The sequence below is a fragment of the Oncorhynchus masou genome, chromosome 31, assembly GCF_036934945.1.
Source record: "Oncorhynchus masou masou isolate Uvic2021 chromosome 31, UVic_Omas_1.1, whole genome shotgun sequence".
In the NCBI taxonomy this organism is placed as follows: domain Eukaryota; kingdom Metazoa; phylum Chordata; class Actinopteri; order Salmoniformes; family Salmonidae; genus Oncorhynchus; species Oncorhynchus masou.
In genome coordinates this window covers 78,736,864-78,761,433 of record NC_088242.1, presented here as the reverse complement: position 1 = coordinate 78,761,433, position 24,570 = coordinate 78,736,864, and the positions used below count along the sequence as shown (strand labels likewise).

Genomic DNA, 24,570 nt, shown 5'->3' with positions numbered 1-24,570 from the left:
TGTGTGAGGGCCACCTGTGTGTGTGTGTGAGGGCCCTTTGTGTGTGTGTGTGTGTGTGTGGGCCACCTGTGTGTGTGAGGGCCACCTGTGTGTGTGAGGGTGTGTGTGTGTGAGGGCCACCTGTGTGTGTGTGTGTGTGTGTGAGGGCCACCTGTGTGTGTGTGTGTGTGAGGGTGTGTGTGTGTGTGTGTGTGTGTGTGTGTGTGTGTGTGAGGGCCACCTGTGTGTGTGTGTTTTGTGTGTGTGTTTGTGAGGGCCACCTGTGTGTGTGTGTGTATGTGTGTGTGGGGGGCCACCTGTGTGTGTGTGTGTGTGCCACCTGTGTGTGTGAGGGTGTGTGTGTGAGGGCCACCTGTGTGTGTGTGTGTGTGTGTGTGTGTGAGGGCCACTTGTGTGTGAGGGCCACCTGTGTGTGTGTTTTGTGTGTGTGTTTGTGAGGGCCACCTGTGTGTGTGTGTATGTGTGTGGGGGGGCACCTGTGTGTGTGTGTGTGTGTGTGGGCCACCTGTGTGTGTGTGTGTGTGGGCCACCTGTGTGTGTGTGTGTGTGTGTGTGAGGGCCACCTGTGTGTGTGTGAGGGCCACCTGTGTGTGTGTGTGTGGGCCACCTGTGTGTGTGTGTGTGTGTGTGTGTGTGAGGGCCACCTGTGTGTGTGTGTGTGTGTGAGGGCCACCTGTGTGTGTGTGTGTGTGTGAGGGCCACTGTGTGTGTGTGTGTGAGGGTGTGTGTGTGTGTGGCCACCTGTGTGTGTGTGTGTGTGAGGGCCACCTGTGTGTGTGTGTGTGTGTGTGTGAGGGCCACCTGTGTGTGTGTGTGTGAGGGCCACCTGTGTGTGTGTGTGTGAGGGCCACCTGTGTGTGTGTGTTTGAGGGCCACCTGTGTGTGTGTGTGTGAGGGCCACCTGTGTGTGTGTGTGTGTGAGGGCCACCTGTGTGTGTGTGTGTGTGTGGGCCACCTGTGTGTGTGTGTGTGTGTGTGGGCCACCTGTGTGTGTGTGTGGGCCACCTGTGTGTGTGTGAGGGCCACCTGTGTGTGTGTGAGGGCCACCTGTGTGTGTGTGTGAGTGTGGGGGGGGGGGGGCACCTGTGTGTGTGGGCCACCTGTGTGTGTGTGAGGGCCGTGTGTGTTTGTGTGTGTGTGTGTGTGAGGGCCAGCTCTGTGTGTGTTTGTCATTGTGATACATTGGGTGTTGGCATAACGCTTGACATTGATTATCACAGGCAGTGCCTTCAGAAAGTATTCATACCCCTGGATCATTCCTCGACAGACATTTCTTGCCATAGATTTTCAATCAAAAATGTAACTAGGCCACTCAGGAACATTCAATGTTATCTTGGTAAGCAACTCCAGTGTATATTTGGCCTTGTGTTTTAGGTTATTGTCCTGCTGAAAGGTGAATTTGTCTTCTAGTGTCTGTTGGAAAGCAGACTGATCCAGCTTTTCCTCTAGGATTTGCCTTTGCTTCGCTCTAGTCCATTTATTTTTATGCCAAAAAAACTCCATTGTCCTTGCTGGTGACAAGCATACCCATAACATGATGCAGCCACCACCATGCTTGAAAATATCAGTGATGTGTTGTATTGGATTTGCCCCAATCATAAAACTTTGTTTTCAGGACATCAAGTTAATTTCTTTGCCACATTTTGCCTTATTGCAAACAGGATGCACATTTTGGAATATTTTTTATTCTGTACAGGCTTCCTTCTTTCCACTCTGTTGTTTAGGGTACTATTGTGGAGAAACTGCAATGTTGTTGTTCCATCTTCAGTTTCCTCCTATCACAGCCATTAAACTCTAACTGTTTTAAAGTCATCATTGGCCTCATGGTAAAAATCCTGAGCGGTTTCCTTCCTCTCTGTCACCTGAGTTAGGAAGGACACCTGCATCTTTAGTGACTGGATGTATTGATACACCAACCAAATTATAATTAATAACTGCATCATCCTCAAAGGGATATTTAATATCTACTTTTTTTTTTACCCTTTTACCAATAAGTGATCTTCTTTGTATAGCATTAGAAAACCTCCTTGATCTTTGTGGTTGAATCTGTGTTTGAAATTCACTGCTGGACTGAGGAGCCTTGCAGATAATTGTATGTGTGGGGTAGGTAGTCATAAACACAAATGTAAACACTATTATTGCACAGAGTGAGTTAATGCAACTTTATGAATACTTATTGAACCAAGACATTTCAGCTTTTCACTCTTTATTCATTTGTAAAAATGTCTATAAACATATTTCCACTTTGATGTTATGGGGTATTTTGTGTAGGCCAGTAACACAAAATTTAAAATCAATCCATTTTAAATTCAGGCTGTAACACAACAACGTGGGAAAAAGTCAAGGGGTGTGAATACTTTCTGAAGGCTCTGTGCCTAGTGCAGCTTGTCTCCTCCTAGCTCATTCAGCCCTACATACTTACACAGTGGATGGAGTTTGTGTCCTGAATACAATGACACTTGTCACTCATTGTTATCTTTTGGGGTTTCAGGTATGTTTTGAGAACCATTCTCCACGTTTAACCTACTCTCCAAGACAATCCACTGCCCCAATGAATGATTTTAGATTTCTGTTTGCCTCAATTCATCCAATATTGTCAACTATAGCAAAAAGCTATTCCATGCATGGCTCTGTGGTCTAGTTAATATAGTACCCACCCTATAATCTATGATAATGTATAAGAGACCATGACTCTGAGAACAAGCCAATCTGTCTGCCTAGTCTTGATCTAAGGTCATGGTGAATGAGACATTTAGTAAAAGGTATGAACAGAGATACAATCTGCAGATCCTTCACAGAAATTGGGATAACTCCTTCCTCTGGCCACATGTTTCTCTACCTCCACCTGCTGGACAATTACAACACCTACAGAAGGGCTGATTGATCACACTATCACATAAAGCTATGACTGAAATACGTTTTATAGTCCAATTTCAATTTATCTAGATTCTACAAGAACAATATGTCCTTTGACAATTGAAGGTTTTAGGCAGAAGCAGTACTGATGAGGTTATGACACTCTATAGACATCTTGTAATGAACTGTTGTGCTGTAAGGCTTAAGCTACTGTATGTGCAGTGTTGTAACCTGAGCTGTGTCTCCCCTGCTATGCCTGCAGGACCTGGTGGACTGGCGGAAGCCCCTGGCCTGGCAGGTGGGCAACCTGGGAGAGAAATACGAGACCTGGGTGCACCAGCCTGTGAATCGGCCCATTCGCCTGTTTGGGAACGAGTTCATAGAGGCCAGCACCAAGACATCCTGGTAAGAGAGATGATATGTACATGCATTCCAGACACAGATTAAGTCCTGGACTTAAAGGCATTTTCAATTGAGCCTCTTAAACTCTGAGGAGGTCCCGAACATTCCCTTTAAGCATGCTTTTTAGTCCAGACTAGGCTGTCAGGAAAACCAGCCCATACAATGTAGGAAAGCACTTACATTTACATAATTTAGCAGACACTCTTATTCAGAGCGACTTTCCGGAGGGTAGAGTGCTCAAGGGCACATCTGCAGATTTTTTTTCATTTAGTCTGCTAGGGGATTTGAACCAGCGACCTTTTGGTTACTGGCCCAACGAGCTTAACCGCTAGGCTACCTGCCACCCTAACACTTGCATGTTACCTCAGAAACTGCTGTTTGATAAGTCCATATGATTGTGTGTAGGTATATGGTCCCTGCTGTGTGGATGCCACTGGTGTTCTATCTCAGCTGGTACTGCTACACCACCTTGGCTCAGGAGACAACCAGACTATTCGCCAGCACAGGTAACAAAGACAATCATCAGATCTTCGGTTAAAATACTATTTAGGGTAGTAAGTATTTGGATTTTTTATTTTTTTAAAAATGTAAGTAGTTCAATATTTGGAAATACACATGTAAAGTATTGGCAAGTATTTGAAAATACTCAAATACACAGTATTTATACAAATACTTAAATATACCCATGCATTTGTTATTTGAAATAATGTATTTGGAAATAAGTATTTGAAAATACTTTCAAATAGTAGGCTATTTAAAACATACATTTTGTACAGTAAAATGATTAACATGCAAGCCCTATCCAACAGTGCAGTATTCAAACTCAAAATAGTATAACTAATAAAATAAAAAACATGATAAATAAGAAGTAATAGAAGTAGTTGATTCCGGCCACATTTATTTGTCCAGCAAATTCATGTTTGTTCCCATGTACAGTCTAGTAGAAATGTGATTCCTGTTTAAGCCTGTATCTGTCCCACCCACTCCCTCTGCAGACTATTCCTTCCTGGTGCACAAGTACAGCTTTCCGCTCATCTTTGTGATGGGCATGGTCACGTGGACCTTCATCGAATATTGCGTCCATCGCTTCGTCTTTCACATGCGCCCGCCCGCCCACAACTATTACCTCATCACCATTCACTTCCTGCTGCACGGACAGCATCATAAGGTGCGATAAATCAAATCAAATCAGATACGGACAAATACAGAAGAGAGTTCCAGAGTATTGTTCACTAACATTTAAAATGTATTGTCTTTTTTTTAACTGATATGTGCTCCTATACTAACACCATGGTGATTTCTACCCTCCAGTCTCCCTACGATGGCTCCCGCTTAGTCTTTCCTCCTTGCCTGGCCTCAGTGGTGATAGGCAGCTTCTACCTGCTGCTGACCAAGTCCTTCCCTGAGGCCTTAGGGGTGTCCCTGTTTGTGGGGGGACTGTTTGGGTACGTGGTGTACGACATGATCCATTACTACCTTCACTACGGCTCCCCCCAGAAAAACTCCTACCTGTACAGCCTCAAGGCGTACCACGTCAAGCACCACTTTGAAAACCAAAGAGCAGGTAAGGAGGACCAATAAGATGGTGCCGACAGACATGACCGTTCTGCTTCTAGCTCATAAGCAACATTGCAGTATTTTGTTGTGTCTGTTATTTCTTACATTATTCACACAGAATGTTTTTTGTGTTATTACATACAGCCAGAAAGATATCAGAGCGATGGTAATGCATGCACCAGCATTACGTTCAGGAATACGACTTTCCCGAATTGGATCCTTCGTTCGTACCCCTAGGGCAATTGAACTTAACCCAGCGGCTGCTCTAAGACGCCACCGGCGGAGAAAAGTTGTTCGGAATAGGCTTCTTGTCCAACTCAGGAGGCGTGCACACCGTCCACTGCTTCCGAGTATATTACTCGCTAATCTTCAGTCTCTGGACAATAAAGTAGATGAGCTCAGGGCGAGTATCTCCTTCCAGAGAGACATCAGGGACTGCAATATACTCTGTTTCACTGAATCATGGCTCTCTTGGGATATACTGTCCCCTTCCATACAGCCAGCTGGGTTCTCAGTACATCACACAGACAGGAATAAAGAACTCTCCAGGAAGAACGGCGGTGGTGTATGTTTCATGATTAACTACAGATGGTGTGGTTCTGATAACATAGAGAAAGTCCGACGCAAACAGGAAGTACCCATGCTAAGGTCTATTCAACGCTGGTCTGACCAATCGGAATCCATGCTTCAAGGATGTTTTAATCAAATGGACTGGGATATGTTAAAGGTAGCCTCTGAGATTAACATTGACGTGGACACGGTGACTGAGTTCATCAGGAAGTGTGTAGGGGATGTTGTTCCCACTGTGACTATTATAACCTACCCAAACCAAACACCACAGATAAATTGCAGCATTCGCGCAAAACTGAAGGCGCGACACACCGCATTTTAAGCATGGCAAGGTGACTGGGAATATGGTTGAATACAAATAGTGTAGTTATTCCCTCATAAGGCAGTCAAACAGGCAAAACAAAACATCAGTACAGAGACAAAGTGAAGTCGCAATTCAACGGCTCAGACGCGAGACATATGTGGCAGGGTCTACAGATAGTCATGGATTTACAAAGGAGAAACTTGCCACATTGCAGACAACGACGTCTTGCTCCCGGACAAGCTAAACACCTACTTAGCCCGCTTTGAGGAGAACACAGTGCCACCGGTGCAGCCCGCTCCCATGGACTGTGGGCTCTTGTCCTCCGTGGCCAACGTGAGTAAGACATTAAAGCATGTTAACGCTCGCAAGGCTGCCGGCCCAGACGGTATCCCGAGTCACATCCTCACTGACCAGCTGAATGGAGTGTTTACGGACATCAATCTCTCCCTATCCCAGTCTGCTGTCCCCACTTGCTTCAAAATGTCCACCATTGTTCCTGTACCCAAAAAAGCAAAGGTAACTGAACTAAATTACTATTTCCCCATAGCACTCACTTCTGTCATCATGAAGTGCTTTGAGAGGCTAGTTAAGGATCATATGCTCTCTACCTTACCTTACACCCTAGACCCACTTCAATTTGCTTACCACCCCAATAGCTCCACAGACGATGCAATGTCCATCGCACTGCACACTGCCCTACCCCATCTGGACAAGAGGAATACCTATGTAAGAATGCTGTTCATTGACTATACCTCAGCCTTCAATATGGGTGTACCCTCCAAGCTCATCATTAAGCTTGGGGCCCTGGGTCTAAATCCCGCCCTGTGCAACTGGGTCCTTGACTTCCTGACGGGCCGCCTCCAGGTGGTGAAGGTAGGAAACAATATCTCCACTTTGCTGATCCTCAACACAGGGGCCTCACAAGGGTGTGTGCTCAGCCCCCTTCTGTACTCCCTGTTCACCCATGACTGAGGCACGCCTCCAACTCAATCACCTACTACAACAGTAGTAGGCCTGATTATCAACAATGACGAGACGGCCTACAGGGAGGAGGTGAGGGTGCTGGTGGAGTGGTCCAGGAAAATAACCTCTCCCTCAACATCAACAAAACAAAGAATGGATTGTGGACTACAGGAGATAGCAGAGGGAGCATGCCCCTATCCACATCGACGGGGATGCAGTGGAGAAAGTGGAAAGCTTCAAGTTCCTTGGCGTACACATCACTGACAATCTGGAATGGTCCGCCCACACAGTGTGGTGAAGAAGGTGCAACAGAGCCTCTTCAACCTCAGGAGGCTGAAGAAATTTGGCTTGTCACCTAAAACCCCCACAAACGTTTACAGATGCACAATTGAGAGCATCCTGTCTGGCTGTATCACCGCCTGGTACGGAAACTGCACTGCCCGCAACTGCAGGGCTCTCCAGAGGGTGGTGCAGTCTGCCCAACGCACCACCGGGGGCACACTGCCCTACAGGACACCTACAGCACCCAATGTCACAGGAAGGCCAAAAATATCATCAAGGACATAAACCTCCTGAGCTATGGCCTGTTCACCCCGCTATCCAGAAGGCGAGGTCAGTACAGGTGGATCAAAGCTGGGACCGGGAGACTGAAAAACAGCTTTTATCTCAAGGCCATCAGACAGTTAAATAGCCATCACTTACTGGTTCCCACCCAGTTACTTAACCTTGCACCTTATAGGCTGCTGCCCTGTATACATAGACATGGAATCACTGGCCACTTTAATAATGGAACACTAGTCACTTTTAACAATGTTTACATACTGCTTTACTCATCTCATATGTATATACTGTATTTTATTCTACTGTATTTTAGTGAATGCCACTCCGGCATTGCTTGTTAGATACAACTGCACTGTTGGAGCTAGGAACACAAGCATTTTTTTACACCCGCAATATCATCTGCTAAAAATGTGTATGTGACCAATACGATTTGATTTGAATAGCTTTGTATCACCATACTTCTGTCACAGTGACTTCTGATAAAGAGGATGGGGGACGAGCAAGATCAAGTATTATATTCAGTGCTTGTCTTGGACTGAAGTAGGTGCTGGTACTTTTGAGCTAATATTCTAGAACAGGAGCAGGATCTCAAGCAGTAGAACATTTTGAGGTGCTGGTACTCATCTCCGCTGAGCTCCTGCCAAAGTCAAGCACTGATTATATTACCTCAGACTGTCCATATGTCTCTGTAATTTCCTGTAGTTCAGCTTTGTGTATGGTTCTCATAAATATTATACCTGGATTCCTGTATGTGTGCAAAAATATTTCTGACTCTGTCCTCTCACTGATGGCATAAATTGGTTTCCCTCTGCAGGCTTTGGAATCAGCACCACATTGTGGGACTATCCGTTCAACACACTGATCCCTGAACAGACCTTTCAGAACACCCAACTTACTCTACTCTCCACTGGGGGGCGACCTTCACCCATCCCTCTTAGACCTAGCAATCAACCCCCTCAATGACTCCACACCCTTTGACCTCTGCCTGTCCCTATAGTCTGTCTGTCTGTCCTTGTCTTTGTCTCTGGCTGGCTCTGGCTGCTTTGAACAAAACACAACAACACACACTTCTCCAATATGTTCCACCTGTCAGTCAAAGAAGAAAGGTATCTTTTCAGAACTGGAGAGATGGAGGTTCGGGGTGATTCTGTATGTTTTGTTTATAATCGACAACATTATCAAATGAAGATTGTATGACTATAATGCAGTAAGGAGGATGATACATGCAGTCACAGGATATAACAGTCAACATCCCGCCAGAGACCGTATAGCCATCAAACTCAACTCTGGACCTTGAAGTCAGTTACGTTGGGTTTTTCATTGTTCCCCTCCAATAAGGGACTGATTTAGACCTGGGACACCAGGTGGGGTAAATGCATTATCAGGCAGAACAGAAGACCAGCAGGCTCCGTACCTCGTAGGGTCAGAGTTTACCAACGCTGCAGTAGAGAGAGAATAAGTGAGGAGAGGGAGTGTGAATGTGGAAGAGAGGATAAAGAGTGATGTTTAGGAGGGTGAAAGTTAGAGATTATAGTTGTCCTTCTATACAGTTGAAGTTGTAAGTTTACATACACTTAGGTTGGGGTCATTAACTTGTTTTTCAACCACTCCACAAATTTCTTGTTAACAAACTATAGTTTTGGCAAGTCGGTTAGGACATCTACGTTGTGCATGACACAAGTCATTTTTCCAACAATTGTTTACAGACAGATTATTTCACTTATAATTCACTGTATCACAATTCCAGTGGGTCAGACGTTTACATACACTAAGTTCACTGTGACTTTAAACAGCTAGGAAAATTCCAGAAAATTATGTCATGGCTTTAGAAGCTTCTGATAGTCTAATTGACATCATTTGAGTCAAATGGAGGTGTACTTGTGGATGTATTTCAAGGCCTACCTTCAAACTCAGTGCCTCTTTGCTTGACTTCATGGGAAAATCAAAAGAAATCAGCCAAGACGTCAGAAAAGAAATTGAAGGTACCACACTCATCTGTACAAACCATAGTATGCAAGTATAAACACCATGGGACCACACAGCCATCATACCGCTCATGAAGGAGACGCATTCTGTCTCCTAGAGATGAACGTACTTTGGTGCGAAAAATGCAAATCTATCCCAGAACAACAGCAAAGGACCTTGTGAAGATGCTGGGTGAAACAGGTACAAAGTATCTATATCCACAGTAAAACAAGTCCTATATCGACATAACCTGAAAGGCTGCTCAGCACTGTTCCAAAACCGCCATAAAAATAATCCAGACTACAGTTTGCAACTGCACATGGGGACAAAGATTGTACTTTTTGGAGAAATGTCCTCCGGTCTGATGAAACAAAAATAGAGCTGTTTGGCCATAATGACCATTTTTATGTTTGGAGGATAAAGAGTGATGCTTGCAAGTCGAAGAACACCATGTCAACCGTGATGCATGGGGGTGGCAGCATCATGTTGTGGGGGTGCTTTGCTGCAGGAGGGTCTGGTGCACTTCACAAAATAGATGACAATATGAGGAAGGGAAGTTATGTGGATACATTGAAGCAACATCTCAAGATATCAGTCAGGAAGTTAAAGCTTGGTTGCAAATGGGTCTTCCAAATGGACAATGACCCCCAAGCATACTTCCAAAGTTGTGGCAATATGGCTTAAGGACAACAAAGTCAAGGTATTGGAGTGGCCATCACAAAGCCCTGACCTCAATCCTATAGAAAATTTGTGGGCAGAACTGAAAAACTGTGTGCGAGCAAGGAAGCCTACAAACCTGACTCCGTTACACCAGCTCTGTCAGGAGGAATGGGCCAAAATTCACCCAACATATTGTGGAAAGCTTGTGGAAGGCTACCTGAAATGTTTGACCCAAGTTAAACTATTTAAAGACAATGCTACCAAATACTAATTGTGTGTATGTAAATGTCTGACCCACTGGGAATGTGATGAAATAAATTAAAGTTTACATTTACATTTAAGTCATTTAGCAGACGCTCTTATCCAGAGCGACTTACAAATTGGAGTTGAAATAAAAGTTGAAATAAATCATTCTCTCTACAATTATTCTGCCATTTCACATTCTTAAAATAAAGTGGTGATCCTAACTGACCTAAGACAGGGACATTTTCCTAGGATTAAATGTCAGGAATTGTGAAAAACTGAGTTTAAATGTATTTGGCTAAGGTGTATGTAAACTTCCGACTTCAACTGTAGATCTAAGCTGTCCAGGTTTATACCTTTTAAGAAAATTCAGGAAAGTCCCTTCTATATCCCTGGAGTGTTTATGCAGCTAGTGGTCGAGAGGTAGTAATACTTTTAGTAACGCTTAGTAACATTGTTATGGGGACGTAACCTCATTCTCAACATTACATCACAGCTATGCTGTTTTGACACAGAAAATTGCTGTTGACAGCGTGTGCCCACTGAATTCACTGATGGTTAGTCTGTAGTGTCTGTGGGAAGGTACGGAGGGAGCTGATTTAGTCTGTCACTATGTTCAGACTAATTTATATTTCAACAATGTCTTTCTATTCAGTAATGGTATGAATAAATGTATAGAAATATTTGTACAAACAAAGGGAGACTGCATCTTTCCCTTTCCATCTCTCTCCTATACACTCTGGTTTGTTGTTGACATGACAAATGAAGCGTCAGAATGAGTTGATGTTTTACTAGGTGGAGAGAGATGTAGTGAGAGGAAGATGGATGTGTATTAATGTGTGGATTGATGGAAGCATGGATGGATATGTGTTGTCATGGATACAGAGACAGAACACTGAGGGCATGAGGCCAGTCTATCAGGCCTCCTGCTGAAGGGAGGAGCACATGGCTACAGAATGGAACTGATAAGGAATCCACTATAGGTTCCTGTGCCCCTCTCTGCATGTAGGATGACCATTTTGCATCAGACTAAACCACAGGGGAGGCTTTCGGTTCAGTTCCAGGCCGATCCTCGACTGTTCTGACTAGTTTTATATCCTAAAGTTTCTAGCCTTTTTACCATCTTCTGCAATCCATATGTTTTTGTTCATTCCCTTATTTTCCCTTTTAATTTGTCCTTTGGGTGAAGCCGCTAAAGATGAGCCCAAAAACTCCTACATTTCCTCAGGGGACCATGGAGAGAGGAGACTGTGACAGGGGCCTCACAAAGTGCATGCGTCTCACAGTGATTTGAACCGTTAGGTCATAACGTAGTGTGTGTGTATGTGTGTATATATATATCAGTGAGGGGGAAAAGTATTTGATCCCCTGCTGATTTTGTACGTTTGCCCACTGACAAAGAAATGACCCGTCTATAATTTTAATGGTAGGTTTATTTGAACAGTGAGAGACAGTATAACAAAAAAATCCAGAAAACGCACGTCAAAAATGTTATAAATTGATTTGCATTTTAATGAGGGAAATACTTATTTGACCCCCTCTCAATCAAAAAGATTTCTGGCTCCCAGGTGTCTTTTATACAGGTCACGAGCTGAGATGAGGAGCACACAAAGGGAGTGCTCCGAATCTCAGTTTATACAGGTCACGAGCTGAGATGAGGAGCACACTCTTAAAGGGAGTGCTCCTAATCTCAGTTTGTTACCTGTATAAAAGACACCTGTCCAGAGAAGCAATCAATCAATCAGGTTACAAACTCTCCACCATGGCCAAGACCAAAGAGCTCTCCAAGGATGTCAGGGACAAGATTGTAGACCTTCACAAGGCTGGAATGGGCTACAAGACCATCGCCAAGCAGCTTGGTGAGAAGGTGACAACAGTTGGTGTGATTATTCGCAAATGGAAGAAACACAAAAGAACTGTCAATCTCTCTCAGCCTGGGGCTCCATGCAAGATCTCACCTTGTGGAGTTGCAATGATCATGAGAACGGTGAGGAATCAGCCCAGAACTACACGGGAGGATCTTGTCAATGATCTCAAGGCAGTTGGGACCATAGTCACCAAGAAAACAATTGGGAACACACTACGCTGTGCAGGACTGAAATCCTGCAGCGCCTGCAAGGTCCCCCTGCTAAAGAAAGCACATATACAGGCCTGTCTTAAGTTTGCCAATGAACATCTGAATGATTCAGAGGACAACTGGGTGAAAGTGTTATGGTCAGATGAGACTATAATGGAGCTCTTGGCATCAACTCAACTCGCTGTGTTTGGAGGAGGAGGAATGCTGCCTATGACCCCAGGAACACCATCCCCAATGTCAAACATGGAGGTGGAAACATGCTTTCCGGGTGTTTTTCTGCTAAGGGGACAGGACAACTTCACCGCATCAAAGGGATGATGGACGGGGCCATGTACTGTCAAATCTTGGGTGAGAACCTCCTTCCCTCAGCCAGGGCATTGAAAATGGGTCGTGGATGGGTATTCCAGCATGACAATGACCCAAAACACACAGCCAAGGCAACAAAGGAGTGTCTCAAGAAGAAGCACCTGGCCTAGCCAGTCTCCAGACCTTAATCCCGTAGAAAGTCTGTGGAGGAAGCTGAAGGTTCCAGTTGCCAAACGTCAGCCTCGAAACCTTAATGACTTGGAGAAGATCTGCAAAAAGGAGTGGGACAAAATCCCTTCTGAGATGTGTGCAAACCTGGTGGCAAACTACAATAAATGTCTGACCTCAGTACTTGGTGGCAAAACCCTTGTTGGCAATCACAAAGTCATGTTTTGCAGAGGGGTCAAATACTTATTTCCCTCATTAAAATGCAAATCAATTTATAAAAATTTTGACATGTGTTTTTCTGGATTTTTTTGTTGTTGTTATTCTGACTCTCACTGTTCAAATAAACCTACCATTAAAATGATAGACTGATCCTTTCTTTGTCAGTGGGCAAACGTACAAATATATATATATCACTACAGCTAAGGACACGTCCTGGGTCCACAGTCTCCTATCACCTCCATTGGAGCTTGATGGGGGTGATTTATATGCCAAGAGAGTAATTCTTCATCACATAAATATGTGTGTAATCCAGCATTTGCTTTACTGTATAAAATCCTCCTCCTTGCAGTCATTTAAATGGGGGTGGGAGTGGTCTGTTTGGAACTCAGGTCAGGTTTGGGGTCAGGACTCAGGGTCTGGTCGTGTTCATGTTGTGTTCGGACAGAGAACTGTCAGTGGAGGATCAGTAAGATACCCTGATTAGCATCAAGAACTCATCTCACAGTAGTGACTATGCACATTCAAGACAATATTTGTACCCGTGCTTATGTCTTTTGTATGATGAACTTTTCATGACTTGATGAAGAACCAAATAATGTTGTGATATGATAATAAGGATGATAATAAGGATGCTGATGGTGTTGATAAAAATGATAATAATGGCATCTGAGTTTGGCATGCCCCTCCCCTCTCCTCTGTATCAACACCCTTTGACTGGACCTTTGACTGGACCAAGCGTCTTGCTGAGCAGGAGGGCGCCACCTGTTGTGTTAAAGTAGTATAGGCCTGTAGATCCATTGTTCTATATTTATTAACAGCTTGTAAGCTTTGATTCTGACAAATGAAATTCTCTGCTCAATTATGCAATAATATTGTAAAATCGGTTTAGCACATGTTTTGCCTTTTGTTTTGGAATTTCAAATGCCTATGCAAATGGGGAAGTATCAGTGAATAAATGTCTTTATATTTCTGATCACTTGTCATGTTTTGTTTTCAAATCAAATTTTATTGATCACACACACATGGTTAGCAGATGCTTTTGTGAGTGTAGCGAAATGCAGATTTTTACTCTAAACCTACAATTATTTATTTTTTAATAGTCATGTTGATGTACTGAACCGTAGATCATTCTGTTATTCTTTGCCTTACTAATGGCTACTAATGAAGGTGATTTCCTACAGCATACAGTGCCGTGAAAAACAATATTTGCCCCATTTCTGATTTTCTCTATTTTCACTGGTTTTTAGATCTTCAACCAAAACCTAATATTCGATAAAGGGACCTGAGTTAACAAATACAACTTTGGATAATTTTCATTTATTTTATACAGTTATGCAAAACTCAAAAGGTTGTGCCACCTTTAGCTGCAATGACTGCAACCAAACATCTCTCACATCACTGTGGAAGAATTGTGGCACACTCTTCCATGCAGAACTGTTTTAACTCAACAATATTTGAGGGTTTTCTAGCATAAATTGTTTTCAGTCCTGCCACAACATCTCAATTGGGTTTAAGTCTGGACTTTGACTAGGCCATTCCAAGACATGACATTTTTCCAGGAGTCTTGAAGATCATCCAGGTGCTTCCAGGTGCTTTTTTGGCAAACGTGAGTTGACTTTTTGGACAACACTGCTCACATTATGTTTGGTGAAAACCCAAACACTGCATTCCACAGTAAGAGCCTCATACCAACGGTCAAGCATGGTGGTAGTAGTGTGATGGTTTGGGGATGCTTTGCTACCTCAGGATCTGGGCGACTTGCCTTCATTGAAGGAACCATGAATTCTGCTCTGTTTTAGAGAAAAATGTATTACTTACTAAACAAAATGTCTTTATCTGAGCAATTGTATTAATATAAAATAATAGAATTTCCCAATTTTGGTGGGCATACAATATAGTATTGTATTTGAATGATTTATTTTATACAGACATTTTTGCTAATCTTTATCAAGGGTGTCAATTTCAGACCCCACTGCAGCCTGCTGTGTGGGAGTAGTTCAGTACTGTGGCGGCTATGGTCTGTGACTCAGAGCTCTGTGGGACAGTAGGACCCAGGGCTGCAGACAGACAAAGGCAGACAGAGATGGGAGGTGCCTGTCAGGGAGGAAAAATAAACGCAGTGAGCAGAGCTCCACACCCTGAAGGGAAGGAGAAGTTTCACTGCATTCCTGTCCTGCAACTCAACTTTGAATCAACCATCTGCAAGGACAGATCCGTAGTGTGTAAGTGTGTGTGTTTAGGTCTGTGTTCAGGACCCCTGACCAGGCCCCATCTTTTTTTCAGGACAACTGTGTGTGTATGTTCGTGTGTGTGTTGTCTGTGCTATTGTGTGTGTTCAAACATCACACTGGAGGGGGTGTGGGCCATCTATCCACATACGCCTATTGACCTATACCTCAGCGCCCTGTCAGGTACCGTACACTCCTTCATACACTCATTATTCTTTACCTCCCTCCCTCCTTCCTCCTCTATCTAGCTTTCACTTTCTTCCTCTCGGCCTTGATGTTACATGTTATATATATCTCTGTTGTCAGAGGCAGGGCCCATAGGAAGTTGTTTATCTGCTCAGATGCTGCTCCCACACTGCCGTTGCTCTCTGCGGTTCCTTCTTGACGCACAACATAATTAAAGAAACAGTGAGGTGAAGCACTTAGAGCCAAGCACAAAGAAGACTATGTACTGCAGCCGGCCCTTGTTTCTGTTGATAACATCTGTCTCTGGCTACTGCTGCCCTCCTATGTTGACTCAGTGTTCACAACTTCAGATCTCTGCCATCTGGTCATTCCTCTCTGTCCTCTCTATGTTTTACTGCTACCCTGTCCTCTCAGCATCACATGCAAATTGGCCTGCTCTCTAACCTACAGCCACAACCTTCTATGGCCATTTGAACTCTCCATGTAAATGTGTGGATTACAGGGTGTATAAATATATCACAGATGATGAACCAGGTAACACACACTGCCTCTCTACAGGGAGATGTTGACATCACTAAGTGATAAAGGTGAAGGCCACAGGGAGACAACGGCATTGCTGGGTAATGAAGATGAAGGCTCCGTCCAAACCCAGACGAAGGTCCTGAACCAGGGCTCCTGGACGCAGGTCAGCTGTCCCTGCTGCGTGTCTGAGCAGGTGGAGCCCCTGGTCCTCATTCAGCTTTCAGACAACATCCAGCCCGTCACCAAGAGGTGGCTCATCTCCCTGATCGAGGTGTCCGAGAGAGAAGGAGGTGAGAGGTCAGGTCAGATAGGATCAGCAGCAGATCAGACGTCTTCAACCTTTGTTGTGTTTTGTTCCAGCTCAGTACTATTGAGTAATATTAGTTTATTAGTTGAGTCTCTTGTTACAAAGTAGTGTACGTACATCCAGTGACTGCTTTATTAACGTGGGTTAAGCCTGACGAAGACCTTTGAGTCAAAACGCTGAACATTACAACTGCGGGAGCATTCATCATTATCTAAGTTTATTAGCTGAATCAGGTGTCAGTCATTACCGGGCTGAAACTGATTGTAGGACTACACCCTCAAAGAACACTGCAGTAGAGGCAATGATAATATGGTTGAACCTCTCTCTTCCTCCCTGGACTAGGCGCAGCGTTGCTGGCCCACCCTGGAGAGGATGAGTGTGGGGATGTAATCGTGGTGTCTGCTCCTCACTGCACCCTCTTCAGAGCCACAGAGGACTTGGGTCTGTGTAAGAAATACCACAATGGAGACATGGTTGCTTTCTCCTACAATGACAGAGACAACTTCAGAAATGTTGGTAAGAATGTTGGTAATCAGCAGGGAAAGAGTAGAGGGATAGTTACGGTAATAACAGTTACTAACACAACTAGGAACTAGTTGAAATTGTACTTGTTGTGTAGATATTCAGCACCCAATACATCTTCTGTTGGAATACAATCAACACATTCATTGTGGTAATAAACTGTAGTAATAAAGATCAAATACAATATGAAATGTAATACATATGACAGTCTTGATTGACGCCTGTCCTCTGTGTTACCAGATGACATGCAGGAGTTCCTGACGCTAGCGGAACGTCAGTACATAGTCAAGTATGAGCTGGACTTTCTAAGAGCCCAGAAGGGGCAGAAAATCCCTGGAGTCCCTGAGTCTCAGGGGGTCCTGAAGGCCAGGGAGAACATATGTGAGACTCTACTCTGTGTGTGTGTGTGTGTGTGTGTGTGTGTGTGTGCACACGCGCACGCGCTGTTTTAAATATTCTGTTTACCTCAGCATTTTCTGTTCTCTTTGTTATTATTTTGCTTAGCTAAGCTGCTCTGCAGCAGGGCAGAGCTCCACCTCTGGTTGATCATTTCTGTGCTCTTTCCTGTCCTCCCTTACTGCTCTGAGAACTACAACACACTGTCCCTTACATATGCTGGATAGAGTTAACAGTGTAATGCATTTCTGCCGAGCTTCTGCCTATGTTACCTCCTCTTCCCTCTCTGTATGTGTAGTAATGGTAGTTGTATTGTACAGCTCTCTGTCCTGTCCGAGCCTATCCCTCCTGTCTCTATATTGTAGGTCAGAAGCTAGAGAAGGCGGGAGTGATAAAGGACATCTTCCCTCTGCATGACAAGCAGAGACTGACAGACCTGTGCAGAAACTGGTACTCTGGGAAGCAGATATGGGGACAGCCTCTTGGTAAACAACAACAACATGAATATAAACATAGACACACATACACAAACGTGTATTCCTTTATCCTACTAATGGTCTCTTTGTCCTTTATACAGACTCTATCCAAGCCTACTTCGGAGGCACCGTGGGGTTTTACTTCAGCTTTCTGGACTTCTACACCTGGGCTCTGGTGCCCCCTGCTATCCTAGGCCTAGTGCTGACCTTTCTGCTGCCTGGAGGTGGATCAGGAGCTGGAGTTGTGAAGGAGCAGGCTGGGGGGGTGGTAGAGGTGGACGACAGCCCCTCAGTCAGCGGTCACATGGTACAGGCCGTGTTCAGCATGTTGTGGTCCACGCTGGTCATGGAGTTCTGGAAGCGACGCAGCTCCTCCCTCTCCCACCGCTGGGGCTTGCTGCACCTGGCCGAGCGCTTCGCTGAGCCCCGCCCTGGTTTCCACGGCACCCTGGGGATCAACCCTGTGACCGGGCGGCTGGAGCCCCTGTTCCCGGAGTGGCAGAGGCAGCTGCGTGTAGGCCTGGTGTCTGTGCCCCTGGTGGGGTTCTTCCTGGGGATGGTGGTGCTGGGTATGACAGGGTTCTACCACGGAGAGGCACTGGCACAGGGCTTCCATCAGGACAGCGGCTCCTTGTTCTCTGGAGCTCTGCTCTACCTGCCCTCTGTGGCTCACATCGTCTACACCAACATGCTGGGGAATGTGTACCGCACTGTGGCCATGCAACTCACCGAGTGGGGTGAGAAAGGGCACTGGGCGATGGAGAGGTAGATGGGTTAGATAGGGAGGGAGGAGGTGAAAAACAATCAGATTGAGAAGAGGGAGAGAGACAATAAGTTTGATGTTGATGAATAATTGTGGTGGGGGGTAAAATGTTTGGGAAAACAGAGCTAAGTTCACCGAAGGGCATAGGCTAATAGAATTATACAGTATGCAATTGGATACAAGGTGTCACACAGATTGTTTGTCTGTAACTGTTTATTTTCTTCTTGTAGAAAACCACAGAGAGGAGTCCTCCTTCCAGACCCATCATACCACCAAAGTCCTCCTGGTCAGTCCCACTCGTCCTTCCCCATCTGTCAGTTTATTCCTCTCCTCCTCCTCCTCTTCCTCCTTCTTCCTCCTCCTCCTTCTCCTCCTCCTCCTCCTCCTCCTTCTCATCCTCCACCTATCCCTCTGGTTCTCCCTCTCTCTCTGTTCCTACTGAATATCTAAATCTGTTGCATTAGTCCCTGGTGCAGAGCTAAATGTATTCTGATACAGGTAGGTGTAGTGTGCAGATGGTATCATCTGTGTATGTATAAGCAGATGTGGGAGCCATTCCTTAGTCAGAGGCAAATCAGATACAGTAAAACAGGATATGTATTCAGTGTTTCTCACATATGCATTTAGCAGCAGCGGTGTGCTATTTTACCATCCCAAATAATTTTCAGTAAAATGTTTTCAGTGTGAACTTAAATGACTAGAACTAGATATAAAGTATGTAGAAAATATATTGGAGCAATATATTTAAAATTTAGATCACCTCTGGGAACTAACAATCACCAAAATAAAAATGTAGTCATGGCATGAGTCCCCCATTGATTTTGTTATAATGTTTGAGTCACCCAGATAGCATAAGAACATGGCATAAGCCATGGCAAAAATGTGTACTATTGCAGAAAGCTAGTTTTAAAACTGCAAATTTTCTCTCAGCCCCATGTCAAAATGTGAAAAATTGTAGGAAACTAGCTTTAAAACTGTAAAATGTTCTTTCCGCCCAATTAAAAAATGTGTAGAATTGCAGGAAATTAGCTTTGAAACTGCAATTTTTCACTCAACCACATGACAAATGTAAAGATTTGCAGGAAACTAGCTTTAAAACTGTTAAATCTTCTCAGCCCCATTGCAAAATAAGTAGAATTGCAGGAAACCAGCTTTAAAACTGTAAAATCTTCTCAGCCCCATGGCAAAATGTGTAGCATTGGTGGAAATTAGCTTTGAAACTGCAAATGTCTATTTTTCAGTTCACTTTCTTCAACTACTTTGCTGTGCTATTTCACATTGCCTTCTACAAACAAGACCTTCCACTTCTAAGGAAGGTAAGAGATTTCAGCTGGGCAGCACTGTTTGTTTATGACTGTCCAGAGGAAATTATTTACAATCTAACAGTAAAAATCGCTAAAGTAAATAAAAAATTTCTTGATCTGTGCAACAGAACACATCATGTTCTCTCTGTGTGCAGTATGTATAGTATACTGCACCTAAAGTAGTTGATCACAGCGTGTGTGTGTGCGTGTGCGGGTGCATGCATGAGTGTGTTTGTATACAGCAGGTAACTATTTGTGTGTGTTAACCATCTGTCTGTGTACGCAGAGGCTTGCGTCTCTGCTAATCGTGACCCAACTGGTGAACCAGTGTACAGAGGTGGTGGTGCCGTTCATAGTGGACCGCTTCTTCAGTGCTCCTCAGAAGAAGCAGCAAGAGGATGACCCAAATGTGGACAAACTCAGAGCCCAGAGAAGCCTGCCCCCTTTTCCAGTTAGTCCATGTAAAATGTGTTTGTGTTTGAACGTTTTCCTCTGTTTCTCTTCATTGTGCTCTTGTCTGACTTTCTTTGTATCTGTGCCGTAGGAGGTTGAATTAAGGTTGGGTGTATTTGCACTGTATTTGTACTGTATGTGACTGAATGTTATGTTTTGTTGTGTAATTTATCGCATCTGTCGCTATGTTTCAGGGCCTATTTGCTGAGTACATTGAGTTGCTGGTGCAGTTTGGGTATTTGAGTCTGTTCTCCTGTGTGTACCCGCTCACCGCCGTCCTCCTGCTCCTCAACAACGTCACAGAGATCAGAGCAGATGCATACAAGATCTGTAAACTGTTCCGAAAACCCTTCTCAGCCCCTGTGTCCAACATAGGAGTGTGGCAGGTCAGGTGGTTTTTAAGAGAGGGAATGTGAAAATGTGAACAAACAGGGAGCGCATTTTACTGCAGATGGAAATTAGCTATGTAGCTAAATCTGGTGAATAAATAGATGTGGTTAATGTCATTTTCAAATTGGTGCCAATCCATGTTGCTGTACACGTGTCTGTCTTTGCTCCTGTCCTTGTATGTGCCTGTAACTATACTTATGTATGCCTTTGTATATTTCAGACAGCGTTTGAGGTTCTGGGGTTTGTTTCAGTTATGTCTAACTGCTGGCTGTTGCTACTGTCTCCTCGGGTCCGGGAGTTCTGTCTGGAGGGAGGGATTAGCGGCAGAAACATCATTCTCTTCGCCATTCTGGTCGAGGTACAGTATGATTATAGTACAGTTCAGTATCTTGCTCATAACAGTTGTCTTATTCATAGCATATTACTCTGTCATTATCTACCCAACTGTTCATATGTTGTTTGTACACTGAGTATACCAAACATTAGGAACAGCTTCCTAATATTGAGTTGCTCTGAAGTATAGGCTCAATTGATCTGTGCATGGACTCCACAACTAGCTGAAGGTGTTCCACAGGGATGCTAGGCCCATGTTGACTCCAATGCTTCCCACAGTTGGCTGGATGTCCTTTGGGCGGGGGACCATTCTTGATACACACAGAAAACTGTTGAGTGTGAAAAACCCAGCAGTGTTGTAGTTTTTGACACAAACCGGTGCGCCTGCGACCTACTAACATACCCTGTTCAAAGGTACTTACATTTTTTGTCTTTCCCATTCACCCTCTGAATGACACATACACAACCCATGTCTCAATTGTATGAAGGCTTAAAAATACTCTCTTCCCCTTCATCTACATCTAAGTGGATTTAACAAGTGACATCAATTAGGGACCATGGCATTCACCTCGATTCACCTGGTCAAATCAAATGAAATGTTATTTGTCACATGCGCCAAACACAACAGGTGTAGACCTTACAGTGAAATGCTTACTTACAAGTCCTTAACCAACAATGCCGTTTTAAGAAAATACCTAAAAAACAGTAAGAGATAAGAAAAATAAATGATTAAAGAGCAGCAGTAAATAACAATAGCGGGGCTATATACAGGGGGCACCAGTACAGAGTCAATGTGCAGGTGTACCTGTGTCAAGGTAAATGAGGTAATATGTACATGTAGAGTTATTAAAGTGATTATGCAAAGATAATAACAGGGGGGGGGGGCAATGCAAATAGTCTGGGTAGCCACTTGATTAGCTGTTCAGTAGTCTCATGCCCTGGAGGTAAAAGCAGTTTAGGAGCCTCTTGGACCTAGACTTGGCACTAAGGTACCGCTTTCCATGCAGTATCAGAGAGAACAGTCTGCGACTAGGGGTTGTCAGTCATGGAAAGAGCAGGTGTTCTTCATGTATTGTACTAATACTTAGTGTATATGTGTGTGTTTGTTTGTCAGCATGTCCTGATCCTGGTCAAGATGATTCTTGCTTTTATGATCCCAGACGAACCAGACTGGGTCAGAATCAAGAGGGAACAGATTGAGTTTCACTCCATGCAAGCTCTTGGGCAGCAGGTGAGAGAATAATCATTATAGAAAAGCCCTGACCTTACCGTAACAATCAAGTGTCTGACAATCAAACATCTCCCTTTGACTTTACAGAAGCTCTAAAGGTTGTGGACCCCCCCAGTGGTGGAAAAGTACTCAATTGTCATACTTAAGTAAAGATACCTTTTATTTATTTATTTTATTTCATTTCACCTTTATTTAACCAGGTAGGCAAGTTGAGAACAAGTTCTCATTTACAATTGCGACCTGGCCAAGATAAAGCAAAGCAGTTCGACACATACAACGACACAGAGTTACACATGGAGTAAAACAAACATACAGTCAATAATACAGTATAAACAAGTCTATATACGATGTGAGCAAATGAGGTGAGATAAGGGAGGTAAAGGCAAAAAAAGGCCATGGTGGCAAAGTAAATACAATATAGCAAGTAAAACACTGGAATGGTAGATTTGCAATGGAAGAATGTGCAAAGTAGAAATAAAAATAATGGGGTGCAAAGGAGCAAAATAAATAAATTAATTAAATACAGTAGGGAAAGAGGTAGTTGTTTGGGCTAAAATATAGGTGGGCTATCTACAGGTGCAGTAATCTGTGAGCTGCTCTGACAGTTGCTGCTTAAAGCTAGTGAGGGAGATAAGTGTTTCCAGTGTCAGTGCTTTTTGTAGTTCGTTCCAATCATTGGCAGCAGAGAACTGGAAGGAGAGGCGGCCAAAGAAAGAATTGGTTTTGGGGGTGACTTGAGAGATATACCTGCTGGAGCGTGTGGTACAGGTGGGAGATGCTATGGTGACCAGCGAGCTGAGATAAGGGGGGACTTTACCTAGCAGGGTCTTGTAGATGACATGGAGCCAGTGGGTTTGGCGACGAGTATGAAGCGAGGGCCAGCCAACGAGAGCGTACAGGTCGCAATGGTGGGTAGTATACCTTAACAGTAAAAGTGAAAGTTACCCAGTAAAGTAGTACTTGAGTGAAAGTCTAAAAGTATCTGGTTTTAAATATACTTACTGTGGTAGAAAAGTACTACATTGTCATACTTGAGTAAAAGTACAAAGTAAAAGTAAATGCTGTACATAAAATTCCTTATATTAAGCAAACTAGTTGGCGCTATTTTCGTGTTATTTTTAATTACGGACAGAAAGGGGCACACTTCAACACTCAGACATAATTTACAAACACAGTAGTTGTGTTTTGTGAGTCCGCCAGATCATAGGCAGTAAGGATGACAAAGTGTTATATTGATAGGTGCCATAATTCTGCTTCAGCATTCTAATTGTAACGAGTACTTTTGTGTGTTAGGGAAAATGTAAGGAGTAAAAAGTACATTATTTTATTTAGGAATGTTGTGGAGTAAAAGTAAAAGTAGTCAAAAATATAAATAGTGAAGTACAGATACCCCAAAAAACTACTTAAGTAGTACTTAAAAGTATGTTTACTTAAGTACTTTACACCACTGGGAACCCCTGAGGGGAAGTCCATAATCTGTCTCCTGTTGCCCTTCAAATGTTGGTCTGGACCTGGGGGCTCATTAGAATCAGCTGCCATGGCGATGAGGGAGAGGAGGATCCAAAGAGATGTCTGTCTGACCTCTAAACCTAAATCCTGGAGCCTGCCAGAGTCTGCCCTGAGAAGCTCTGTCAGTCTCAGTATCTCACCCTGGAGGACTGCTCAAGTCATAACTAGAGAAGTCTCTCATGTCATGGGAGATGGCAGGGGTGTCAAACTAATTTTGGTCCGGGGGCCATTTGGTCTTCATCGAGGTCCGGAGAGCTGCACTGAAAATGTGCTATATTTCCTCACTGTCAAAAAGTGCAAAAAATACTTCTCTATTGTTTTTGAAAATGTCACTCCTTGTCAGTCTAGCTTTCATTTCAGTGATTTTTAGGATGCTGGACACACTCAAGAAACTGTAAGAATGTAGGTCCATTCGCATTTCTACACAGTTTCAATGTTGTTTTAGTCATTTTAAAGTATAATGAGTTTGATTCCCCCTTAAAAATGTATAATAATAATTAAAAAAAATAATATATATACAGTACCAGTCAAACGTTTGGACAATAATAATTTAAAGAATAATATATATATACAGTACCAGTCAAAAGTTTGGACACACCTACTCATTCAAGGGTTTTTCTATATTTTTACTATTTTCTACATTGTAGAATAATAGTGAAGACATCAAAACTATAAAATAACACATATGGAATCATGTAGTAACCAAATAAGTGTTAAACAAATCAAAACATAGTACATAAGTGGCCACCATTTGCCTTGATGACAGCTTTTTTCTACAATGTCGAAAATAGTCAAAATAAAGAAAAACCCTTGAATGAGTAGGTGTGTCCAAACTTTTTACCGGTACTGTATATATATATATATACAGTGGGGCAAAAAAGTATTTAGTAAACCACCAATTGTGCAAGTTCTCCCACTGAAAAAGATGAGACAGGCCTGTAATTTTCATCATAGGTACACTTCAACTATGACAGACAAAATGAGAAGAAAAAATCCAGAAAATCACATTGTAGGATTTTAATGAATTTATTTGCAAATGATGGTGAAAATTCATATTTTTAAGTGGGAGAACTTGCACAATTGGTGGCTGACGAAATAC

At 43.5% G+C, this 24,570-nt stretch overlaps 2 protein-coding genes across 4 annotated transcripts in view; both read left to right on the top strand.

Annotated features, from left to right (window-relative positions):
• The window catches only part of LOC135524509 (fatty acid 2-hydroxylase-like), a 54,744-nt gene extending 40,920 nt beyond the window's left edge, over window positions 1-13,824 (top strand). Inside the window, exons 3-7 of the mRNA XM_064952100.1 lie at window positions 3,119-3,261; window positions 3,664-3,764; window positions 4,254-4,426; window positions 4,570-4,822; window positions 8,028-13,824. Coding sequence (XP_064808172.1) covers window positions 3,119-3,261; window positions 3,664-3,764; window positions 4,254-4,426; window positions 4,570-4,822; window positions 8,028-8,176 — 819 coding nt within the window. The 3' untranslated portion in view covers window positions 8,177-13,824. The remainder of the gene's footprint in view (window positions 1-3,118; window positions 3,262-3,663; window positions 3,765-4,253; window positions 4,427-4,569; window positions 4,823-8,027) is intronic.
• Window positions 13,825-14,940: 1,116 nt separating this feature from the next.
• LOC135524508 (anoctamin-10-like) lies at window positions 14,941-24,263 on the top strand. 3 transcript variants are annotated; one of them, XM_064952098.1, is made up of 13 exons: window positions 14,941-15,073; window positions 15,824-16,077; window positions 16,437-16,610; window positions 16,857-16,997; window positions 17,378-17,497; window positions 17,590-18,225; window positions 18,482-18,537; window positions 19,493-19,567; window positions 19,842-20,006; window positions 20,203-20,394; window positions 20,619-20,756; window positions 21,846-21,962; window positions 22,050-24,263. In XM_064952098.1, the coding sequence occupies exons 2-13, from the start codon at window positions 15,828-15,830 to the stop codon at window positions 22,056-22,058; spliced, it is 2,073 nt and encodes a 690-aa protein (XP_064808170.1). In that variant the 5' UTR covers window positions 14,941-15,073; window positions 15,824-15,827; the 3' UTR covers window positions 22,059-24,263. The 3 variants fall into 3 exon arrangements, with proteins under 3 accessions (XP_064808170.1, XP_064808169.1, XP_064808171.1); XM_064952097.1 differs by having other exon boundaries at window positions 14,941-15,262; XM_064952099.1 differs by lacking the exons at window positions 21,846-21,962; window positions 22,050-24,263 and having other exon boundaries at window positions 14,941-15,262; window positions 20,203-20,712.
• The last annotated feature ends 307 nt before the right edge of the window (window positions 24,264-24,570 follow it).

Excerpts from the sequence above, each read along its gene's own strand:
- LOC135524508 (XM_064952098.1), top strand. The coding sequence starts at position 15,828 with ATGTTGACATCACTAAGTGATAAAGGTGAAGGCCACAGGGAGACAACG. Across the intron at positions 16,998-17,377 it reads GAAGGCCAGGGAGAACATAT|GTCAGAAGCTAGAGAAGGCG; the intron begins GTGAGACTCTAC and ends TCTATATTGTAG. Across the intron at positions 20,757-21,845 it reads TCTTCGCCATTCTGGTCGAG|CATGTCCTGATCCTGGTCAA; the intron begins GTACAGTATGAT and ends TTTGTTTGTCAG.